General features: G+C 65.4%; 1 protein-coding gene across 1 annotated transcript; it reads left to right on the forward strand.

The window, feature by feature from the left end:
• Nucleotides 1-7,968: 7,968 nt before the first annotated feature.
• On the forward strand, nt 7,969-10,566 carry LOC309347752 (uncharacterized protein; the record flags this gene model as incomplete). Its single annotated transcript, XM_081872523.1, has 4 exons — nt 7,969-8,307; nt 8,528-8,744; nt 9,809-9,960; nt 10,207-10,566. 4 exons carry the CDS (start codon nt 7,969-7,971, stop codon nt 10,321-10,323), a joined length of 825 nt encoding a protein of 274 aa, XP_081728649.1. The 3' UTR covers nt 10,324-10,566.
• Between the last annotated feature and the right edge of the window lie 240 nt (nt 10,567-10,806).

Consider the following 10,806-nt stretch of genomic DNA (forward strand, 5'->3'; position numbering starts at 1 on the left):
GAAGGGGTCCCCAGGGGTCATCTAGTAGTCTAACCCCCCACAACGCAGGAATCTCAGGTGGCTGTCCAAGCTCTGCTTAAAAACCTCCAAGGAAGGAGAGGCCACAGCCTCTTGAGGGAGTCCATTCTGCCATCAAACAGCTCTTACTTTCAGAAGGTTCTTCCTGATGTTGAGTCGGAACCTCCTTCCTTGTAACTTGAAGCCACGGGTTCGAGTCCTACCCTCCAGAGCAAGAGAAAAGAAGCTTGTTCCCTCTTCTATGTGATGGCCCTCTAGGTATTTGAAGATGGCTCTCATATCTCCTTCTCAGTCTCTTCTTTACAAGGCCAAACATACCCACCTGCTTCAACTGTTCCTCATCAGGCTTGGTTTCCTGACCCTTGATCATCTTGGTCGCCCTCCTCTGCACGTCTTCCAGCTTGTCAATATCCTTAAATTGTGACGCTCAGAACTGGACACAGTATTCCAGGTGTGGTCTGACCAAGGCAGAATAGAGTGGGACTACTGCTTCCCTGGATCTAGACACTAGACTTCTGTTGGTGCAGCCTAGAATAGCCTTCGCTGCTTTTTTGGCTGCTGCCTCACCCTGTGGACTCATGTTCAGCTTGTGTTCCACCAAGACCCAGAGATCTTTTTCACGTGTCCTGCTAGCAAGCCGGGTGCCCCCCATCCTATACTGGTGCTTCAGGTGCCAAACTGTCATGGGCCGGCCCTGCCTTTGGGGGTCCAGGAAACGGAGCTGTCCCACCTGCCGGGTCCCAGGCCCCAGGAAGAGCCTGAGGCTGAGTCGGAGGGGCGCTTGCTCCCTTAACTGGCCCCCCCTCTGAATCAGGCCCCTGAGGGCAGGGCTCAACCATCCCAGTGGAGGCTTCTGGTGGCTGCTGGCCAGAGGAGCCACGCTAGGCCTCCATGGTCCGGTTGCCCTTGTGCTGGGAAACCACAGGCAACTGTTGGGCCCTGATCCAGCATGCTCTCCTTGCTCTCTTATAGGCCCCTCTGAGCATGTGCAGACTCCCCCCAGCCGCAGCTACCGAGGCCAAGCCGGGCCGGCTCCGGCCCAGCAGCAGCAGCAGCAGCAGCAGCAGCAGCGCCTTCCGCTCATTGGCGCGCGCGCTGGGCTCGGCTGCCCCGTGGCTGTTGCTGAGCCCCGTGATGTATTTCCCAGGCTCCGGTGGCGGCGGCGCGCGCGCTCGCGCTCGTGCTCCGGCCCTGGCCCTCCTCCTCCTCCTCCTCCTCCTCCTCCTCCTCTCCCCGGCGCCTGGCTGGGCTGCCCGGGCCCCAGTGCCCCAGTGCCCCAGACGTGCCCCCGCCAGCCTCCTGGGCACTGGGCTGGGCGCGAGGGCGCCGCCTCCTCCTCCGCCGCCGATGCTGGGATGCTCTGCTGCCTCCGCCAGCCGCGGATGCTGTTTCCATGGCAGTTGCTTTTCCTGCTGGGATGGCGGGCGCTGATTGGCTGCGCCGGCCCGAGTGCAGGAGATGGTTGGAAGGGACGGACCCAAACGCGGCGGCGGCGGCGGCGGCGGCGGCATCGGCTGTTGTTGCGACGGGGCGGAGGCGGAGGGAGGGGAAAACGCCTTCCCTCGCTCTCGTGCGATGTGTTTTCCTGGCGCTTTTATTTATTTATTTGGGGGGGAGCGCAAAACTTAACTTTTGAGTCCTGCCAGCTGCCATCCCTCCAACTGGGTGGGGAGGAGAGGTGAAGCCGGCCGGGGGGGGGGCGGGGAGGGCTGGGAGGAGGGGGAATCCCCAGGATGAGATCAGGGGATTTCCCTCCAGCCCCTCGCGGGGATCCTAATCTCCCAGGGCCAGCCTTGCACCAGCAACCGGGGAGCCGAGGCAGCCGCCCTCGGGGGAGCGAAGGAGGCTCCGGCGCTCACGGCCAGCAGCCCCCTCCCCACTGCCAAGTAGGGGCCCCCGAAAAGCAACCGACGCCTTTGGGGCAGGCGAAGGGGCCGCCCTCGGGCACTCCTGGGCCCACTGGGGAAGAATGGCAGAGCTGAAGGGTTGGGAGGGACCCCTGCGGTCATTCTAGTCGAACCCACTGCAATGCGGGAATCACAGTTCCAGAGTCCCTGGCCGATGGTTGAAGGACCTCCCGGGTCTTGCCGCCAGAAAGTTCTCCCCTCCTTCCCCAAAGCCTCGCCAGGCAGGCCGGTCTCCGGGGAAGGCCGAATCCAGCCCGCCTCCCCTGCCTCGACGTGGGGCCTGTGGCTCAGCGCCTGACGCGCCCTTAGAGGGCAGCTTGGAGGTCACCTCGCCCAACCCCGGCGCAGCCCAGGATTAGGAGGCAGCTCAGGCGCGCAGCTGCGTCCGCACGTGGCCCACGGAGCGCTCTGCGCCCTGAACATCTGGGCATCGGCTGCGCCACCAGCCTGCTGCCACCGTCGGACAGAGCTGGGGTGCTGCCTTGGCGCATAGCTGTCCACCTTCCCCTTTTTTTGCGGGAAATTCCCTTATTCTCACGCCGTTTCCCGCTGCTATCCCGGATTGTTAGCTATCCCGTCGACTGTCCCCGGGACAGGGGAGGCTGCTGATCCCTTATTTTCAAATCTGAAAGTGGACAGGTATGCCTTGGCGCCCATGGATCATAGGCTCATAGAAGCCGGACGGGACCCCCAGAGTCATCTAGTCCAGCCCCCCTGCGCCACGCTCCCCTTGGCCGAGCGCTAGCCTGGATGCCTCGCCCCACCGCCTGTGAAATGGGGCGACGGGGGGGGGGCTACACCGCCGGGGCCTGTTGGGAGGACAGAGGGGGAGAAGGAGTCCCCACGCAGCAACCCCACGGAGGGCAACGGAGGCCGGCCGGGGCGCAGCAGGTGTGCCCGGGGAACCCCACCCATCGGGGGCGCGCAAGCCAGGCCGGGCCTCCCCAGGCTGCTTCCCGTGCCCGCGCCCCGTCTCTGCCGCGCCTGCCCGTTCGCCTGCCCGGCCGGGCCGTGTTGCCGTGGCTCCGCGCGGCGCGCGTGGCGCTCTTCCTTTGGAAACAGGCGCCTACTCGGCGCTGAGTGGCTGCGCGCCGCCGCCGCCGCCAGCCAATGGGAAGGCAGGGGGGGCGGGGGTGTCCAGGCAGCCGAGCGGAACCGGCGGGGGGTTAGACACGCTCCGCTGCCCCTGCTGCAAAACAAACCCGCGCAGGGGGGAGGCTCCTTCCTCGCGAGTAGACGGGGAGCCGCGTGCATTGCGCGGGTTCCGGGAGCATTTGGGGTGGGCAGGTGGGGGCGTCCCGACCCTCCCCGGGTGAGGAGCCCGAGAGCCGGGCACGGACGTCGCCAGCCTTGCTTGGGGGGCACGAGGGACCCCCCCCCCGCGCGCAGGGGAGCCCAAAGGCAGCTGGGCTGGACACCTGGGTCTGGAGAGCTGAAAGGGTCCCCAGGGTCATCCAGCCCAGCCCCCTGCAATGCGCGGGACTGAAAGGGTCCCTGCCTCTGGCCTTGCTGCCCCTCTTGCGCCCCTTATCCCGAGGGAGAACTGAGGCAGGGAGACGGGGCCCCGCTGGGAAGAGCCAGGGCAGAGGCGGGCTGGTCCTCGGACGCCCCCTCGGGCCGCCTGGGCCTCATCCAGGCTCAAGGAGAAGCAGGGCGGCCCACTTCGCAGGCGGGAGACAGGCAGAGAGGGAGGGAAGCAAAAGGCGGGAAGCGCGTTGCTAAGCAAAGAACTCCCCGTCGAGAAACACGCCCCGCCCGGGACGCCTCTGGAGGTCCAGAATCCCAGGAGAACCGCGGGCTTGACTCGTTCGGAGCAGGGAAGCGGGATGCGCGCAGCCCTGCCCTGCTCTTGCCAGGCCCCCCTGCGTGGCGCTGGATCAGGCCCGTGGCCCACCCCGTCCAGCACCCTCTGCTCGCAGTGGCCCAATGCCCCTCCCTGCCTCGGGAGCGAGATAGACTGTCTCTGGGCCTGGAGGTTCCACCAGAGCAAGGGAACTTGGCAGAGGAGGCGACCAGCCGCGTGGGCCGCCGGGGGTGGGGGGGAGGAGGAGGCCAAAGGGGTGGCGCGGGGCGGGATCCTGGCAGCAGGTGGGTCCCTCCCCTCCCCTCCCCTCCCCATCGCGCGCGGGCCTCTGCAACAGGAGCGTCCTGCGCCGCGCGCGGGGCCAGCCGTGGGCTTTTGGCGCTGGCGCGTCCGCCCCGTCGAAGGAGCGCTGCCGGCTGCCCCCCCCCCCCGCGCCTCCCTCCTGCCGCCCCCAGGGGTGACATCATCGCGAGGCGGGCATCTGCTGAGTGGCTGTCACTGGGCAAATTCGCCCTGCGCCGCAGCCGCCACAGCGAAGCGTTACTCATGCCCGGCCGAGCGCATGTGCCAGCCCAGCGCCCCCCCCCCCCGCTCTCGGCGAAGGAGGAATAAACAGCCAGTGATGTCAGCGCGGGAGGGAGAAGGGGGGGGGGCAATAGAGACAGCGGCGAAGGCGCTCCGACGGCCCGACGCCTCGCGCTGCCATTGGCCGCGGCCCGCCTGCTCGTCCCGGCGACGGGGCGCTCGTTGGCTCCGCGGCGCTTGGGCTCAGCCAGCCACGCGGCGGGATCCCTCCACCGGAGGGCACGGGGGGGGCGGGGGAGGAGCAGCAGCAGGGAAGCGGGAGGGGGCGGCGCCACTCCAGCCCCCCCTCGCCCGCCTGGCCCATCCATGCCCACGCTGCCCACCCGCCGAGATCCATCTCACCCAAGCTACTAAGCATGGAGGGGGGAGTGTGTGGCACTCTTCGCATGCTCAAAGGCATGTTCATCCTCATGTAAACAGGTGTCTCCGGGCGAGGTCCTCTTCTTAGTGGCGGCAGTGACCTTCCCAGGTGAAGGGGAAGCAGCTTCACGGCTGGTCCTGAATTCTAGGATGATGAGGGAAAAGGATCCTTTTATTCCCATGGACTGTCTCAAAGCCATTCATCGTTTTAGGAACTTCCATTGTGCCCATTTGGTCATCTGATTCCATCTGAAAGACCCCAAACACGACCTGTCCTTCCTTAGCACAGAAGGCCGCCCAGCCCCTTCTCTGAGGTGTCAGTCTCCCTGCCCCACTGACCTCTCCACTGGGCCCCTTCCTCTGCTGGGGACCCCCCTGCCTTTCCCAACTGGTCCCTTTTGCTGCTTGAGTCGGGTTTGTGTCCCCCACCCCAAATCCTCTAGTTTGAGGCTGGGGCTCCCTCAGTTTGGTGGGAGTTTGCACAGCTGGTGGGATTTCAGCCTGTGGAACTCACTCCCACAGGACGGCCACCGGTGGATGGCTTTCAAAGAGGCCTGGGCAAAGACTCTCAGTGGCTCCCGAGAGCGGTGCTCTTGTCTTCACAGCTGGAGGCAGCCATGCTTCTGAATCCCAGTGGCTGGAAACTGTCAGAAGGGAGAGGAGCTCTTGGTCCATTGGGGGCACCTGGCTGGTCACTGGGAGAACAGGACGCTGGACTAGGCTGCACTCAGGTCCTTAGCTGACAATGGGCAGATAAGCAGCTCTGCTCTGCAAAGAGTGACTTGAAGGCTCCTTCTGCCTCCTGGAATATTCACCCCTGCTTTGGTCCCTTACAGAAACATGCATCCCTTTGAACCCGGGTCCTCAGCATATGTAGGTGCTGGGTGTACAGGATGGGGCCTCAGAAGGTGAAGGTAAATGACCCCTGGACGGTTAAGTCCAGTCAAAGGTGACTCTGGGGTGCGGTGCTCATCTCTCTTTCAGGCCGAGGGCGCAGGTGTTTGTCCACAGACAGCTTTCCGGGTCATGCGGCCAGCAGGACTAAGCCGCTTCTGGTATGATGGAACACTGTGGTGGAAACCAGAGCGCTGTTTACCTTCCTACCACAGCGGTACCTATTTCTCTACTTGCACTGCTATGCTTTCGACCTGCTGGGTTGGCAGAGGCTGGGACAGAGCAACAGGGGCTCACCCCGTTGCAGTGGTTCAAACTGGCAACCTTCTGATTGGCAAGCCCAAGAGGCTCAGTGGTTTAGACCACAGCGCCACCCTCATCCCAGGGGCCTCATAATGCCACCCACCATATCTTGGAGTCAGGAAGGACTGATAATAATAATAATAATAATAATAATAATAATAATAATAACACTGTAATAATGATGATGATGTTACTCTTGTCAGACTGTTCTGCCATGGGACCTCCATTCAGGCCCCTGTGTGGACCTGTGTGTGACACATGTGTTCCACCAACATCTTCATACATGACACTCTGCTCCAATGCGCAAGCAGACACGCACGCACGCACGCACACAGCTTTGTACACCAAGGCCAGGCACCTCTGCCAATGTGTGCACTGGCAGGCCATGGATGACGCTCCCCGCCATAGGCCAGGCCAAAAGATTCAGCTAGAAAAAGCCTCCCCTCCCCCCTCCCGCTCAGCTGTGGGGATGACCCCCTGACCCAGAGCCCAGCACGGGGCCCTCTGATGGGGAAGAGGCCCACAGCGCAGCTCCACAAAGGGTCAGCTGCTGGAAATCCCCCGGCCAGCCTGCTTCAACAAAGGCTGCCTGGCTTGGCTTGCCAAGGAGGCCTCCTCTCCTCCTAACCCCCCCCCCCCGCGCCCCCTTCCAAGCCTTGGGAGTTTGCCTTCCCCTTTCCCAAGAGTCGCAGGCCTTGTCCTGGATAGTGATGGCCACCGACCTGTGGCTTTAAAAGAGGATTAAAGAAATTCATGGAGGAGAGCGCTCTGGGCGGCTCCCAACAGAATATTAAGAATAGAATCAAACATTAAAAACTTCCCTAAACAGGGCTGCCTTCAGATGTCTCCTAAAAGTCAGATATTTGTTTATTTCCTTGACACCTGATGGGACGGCGTTCCACAGGGCGGGCACCACCACCAAGAAGGCCCTCTGCTCTTCTTCCACAGCCAGAGGCAGCTGTGCTTCTGAATCCCAGTGGCTGGAATCCACGGGAGGGGAGAGGGCCCTAGTGCTCGGATCCTGATTGCCGGTTTCCCTTGGGTATATCTGGCCCTTCACTGGGACAGCAGGAGGCTGGACTAGATGGGCCAGTGGCAATGGCTTCTAAGACCATGCATGGGTTTCCCAAAAACAAGTCACGCCAGACAAATGAATCTCATTTCATTTTTGGGTAGAGTTACAAGCTTGGTGGATCAGGAGAATGCTGTGGACATAGTGTATCTTGATTTCAGGAGGGCTTTTGACGAAGCTCCCCAAGAGTCTATGATTCTATGACTCCGTAGGGGACCCCTTCTGGTGGAGGAGCTGGTGAGATGTGGCCAGGGAACAGTTCAGTGGATTTGTAACTGGTTGACTGACCAAACCCCAAGGGGAAAGGGCCCTTGTGCTTGGATCCTGCGTGTGGGCTTCCCTTTGACAGGATGCTGGACCAGATGGGCCACAGGCCTGATCCAGCAGGCTTTTTGCTTAGGCTCTGGTGCCTGGTGGAGGAGGTGACCCTGAGCAAGGCTGATGTCTAGGGAGAAGCGTCCAGCCTCTTTTGGATAAGGTTGCCCCTCGCTTCAAGCAATGGGTGGGCAGCACCTGGGTCCAGACCTTCTGATGGTGACCTGGAGCCCCTTTCCCCCCACCCCCGTTGCTTTGCCAGCTGCGCCCTTTCCTGGGGAGCTTTGCCTCTGTCTGACCCTCAGCGCCTGAAGTCCCTGGCAGGTTAGATTAAGGCAAGGCACTACTGCAGCCAGGAATGATTGGGGGGGGGGGCGGGTGCTCTGATCTGGCTGGGGGAGCTGCTTGGCAGGGTGCCAGGAGAGAGGTGTCCCCCCTCATTTTTGACCCTGGAACTTCCTGGTTGCACAACATATGGAGGCCTGTTTTCAGTTGTGGCCCTTGAAGCGGAGGAAAGCTCTTTTCTCTCCGCGCGCAAAACACTTAAGCATGTCAGTGTTCCGTGTCCTTTTCTGGCTGGAGCCACTCCGCATGGCGCTAGTCCGCGGGGAGGGAGGCGGGTTCCGTCTGTTTGTTTACTCCGAGGGAGGCGGGGCGGACGTTTGCCCGCCAAGCCGGACCCGGGGCAGCCTCAGTTGCTCGCGCGGGGAATGGGTCGAGCGGGGAGCGCGACGGAGGGGGCGCCTGCTGCGCGCGGGTCCCGCCGTCCGGCCGCGCCCTCGGGGGATCCCCGACTCCCGCACAAGCCCGAACTTGCCTCCGGGAGGCGGCGGAGGGGGCGGGGCGCGGTGACGTCAGGGCGGGGGCGGGGCCCGGCTCCGGGGCTGCGCTGCCGCTGCCCGCTCGCCTGGCAGAGAGACTCTGGCCGCCGCCGCCGCTCCAGCTCGCCGGGGTCGCTCTCCTGCCTCGCCCGCCGCCGCCGCCACCGACGGAGCCCCTGCGCTGCCCAGAGACCCCCGCCCCGCCCCCGGAGGGTTCATGCAGCTGCAGTAAGTGGGGCGGGCGGATGCCCGGGGAGGGACCGTCCCGTCGGGGGAGGCGGGAGGTGCGCGGGGCGCACGTGGCTGCAGGGGGGCGGCAGCCCGGATCGGGGCGGGGCGGGAGGAAGGGAGACGGACCCCCCCCCCGCGAAGCTGGCACGGCGCGGTTTGTTTACAAACACCAGCCCGCCCGCCCCCACCGACCGCCCCGTCTCCGCTCGCCCCGCAGACCCCGCCGAGCGCCATGGCCAGACCACTGCAGGACGGGAGCCGCGCCGAGCCGACAGCAGCTGTGTCCGGGAGCCCAGCCTGCCCTGTGGGGGGGGCGCTGGCCCTGCCGCCCCCCCTCTGCCGCGCGCCCCTCGCCTCGCCCCCCCGGCTGAACGGCCTCTGCCGCTGCGGGATCCGACACGAGACCTTGCGGATGCGCTCCGGGGCCACGCGAGGTGAGTGCCTGGGGAGGGGGCTCGAGGGGGCGGGGCGCCTGCTGCTGGGCGAGGGGAGGGCGGCGGGACCCACAAAGCGCCTCTGAGCATGGGCAGAGCTCCTCCCCCAACCCCGGGGTCCCAGCCAGGGCGGTGGTTGTTCCGCAGGAGCTGTCCCGCAAGGAAAGGGCTGGCGCGCCCCCGGGGTGCGGGGCAAAAGGGGCGCGGCTCAGCCCCTCGGTCTCCCAGCCGCAGGTGCCCGCGGAAGAGGGGGCGGACCCTCCGCTCCTCTCCCCACCTGAGCAGTCCTGGGGGTCGGGCACAGCACAGCTCCTTTCTGCGCCCCCGCCCGTCAAGGACAGACCTTTGTTTTTCCGCGACGGGCACTCCTCCTTCCCGAGCGCTGCGTCTCCTTGCGGGCAACACGCGGTGGCTGCGAGCACGTGGGAAGGGGCTCAGGCGAGGCACCCAGATCGGGAGCCAGCCTGTTCTCCGATGGGCTCGTTAGTGCTCCCCCACCGAGACCAGACCACTTTCCGCACCCCTAAACCCCCGGGAAGCGTGCGCGCAGGTGGCAGGCATTGGGCGGGGGTCTCGCGGGTACCCCGTTTGCCCCTGTCTGCTTTGGTCCCGCCCCACTTGGCCGCACTGCACCCAGAGGGTGCCCCCCAAGCGCCCTGCCCTCCTTGAGCCTGGCGTGGAAACGCTGACTCATCAAAAATTGCGTGTATTGGGGGGGGGCAGACTATGGGAGGGGCCGCCCCCAGCTAAGCGCTGCGAGGAGGAGCATCCCTGGCGGAGAGCAGCGAGTGGCAGCCCCCTTGCAACCATCGGGGGGGGGGCTGCAGGGCAAGAGGCAGCTGCAGGCGCGCTCCCCGCGGCGCCGCGCGCCCCAGCCAGCCAGCCAGCCAGCCGGGGGGGCCCGTGTCCTGGAATGATCCCTTTTCCCTCCGCAGTTGCCAAGGCGACAGGAAACGGCCCCCTCCCGCCCGCCGGGGGAAGGCAGGGGCTCCTCGGCTTGCTGCTGCTGCCCTCCCCGCCTCGCCGCCGCCGCCGCCCTCATCGCCGCTGCCTTCCTTCCGCAGGCGACGCGCCCCCCGCCGCCGCCGCCCCCCGCCCGGAGGAGCCCCCGTCCAGCGGAGCTCTGCTCAGGACCCCCGCGCCCGGCCTGGAGAGAGCCATCGGGGCGCGCCTGCGAGTCCTGGGAGACCAGTTCCAGCGCGAGTACGCGCACAGGGTAAGTCGGTGCCGGGGGGGGGGACCGAGGGGGGCGTGTGTGCCCGGGATGCCGGTGGCCCCCTGCCCAGCCCCGTCCTCCCCCGCTTCTTTGCCTCCGCCGCCGCCGCCGCTGACTCATCTCCTATAAATAGCGCGGCCTGGCAGGCGGCCGGGCACGGGAGCCAGTGGGCAGGGCAGTGCCCGCCCGCCCGCCGCTGCCCGCCTGCCCCGCTCACCTGCGCCCTCTCCTCTCCTCCCCCCGCAGGAGCAGCGCCGGCCGCAGGGCGCCCTCTGGGGCCACGTCTCCCACTTCGTCTTCCAGCTGCTGGGCATCTTCTACAACCTGCCGGCGGAGGGCCTGGCCGGACTGCGCCCCAACTAGCCGCCGCCGCCGCCCGAAGCGCCTCCTCCTCCTCCTCGTGGTCCTCCTGCTGGCCAGGGGGGAACCCAGCCGGGACTGGAGCCGCCCCCCCGCGCCGCCGCCCGGGGCCCTGAGCCGGGGGGGGGGGCGCGCCGGGCTGCTTCCTTCTGCCCCCAGCCCAGCAGTGCCTTAAGGAGAGCTGCTCAGCTGGGACGCCAAGCAAGTTAGCACTATGTCAATACTGTTCAATGGAGCCTGTACAGGGGCGGGGGGCGGGAGGGGGGGAGACAATTGCACAGGGCCCGGTTTCCTTCTGGGGGGCGGGCCAAGCTGTAAATAGGGGGCGTGGCCATCTTGTACATAGGGGGCGGGGGGGGGCCTGTACAGCGGAAGCTGCTGTGTGTATATACATCCTGTGGACAATCTACAACTTGTACAGGAGAACTTGGTGCTGCCTGTAGATACTTGAGGGGGGGAGGAGGGGGGGGTCCAGGATCTGTACTT

Source organism: Podarcis erhardii (assembly GCF_964252035.2).
Source record: "Podarcis erhardii genome assembly, chromosome: 7".
In the NCBI taxonomy this organism is placed as follows: Eukaryota; Metazoa; Chordata; class Lepidosauria; order Squamata; family Lacertidae; genus Podarcis; species Podarcis erhardii.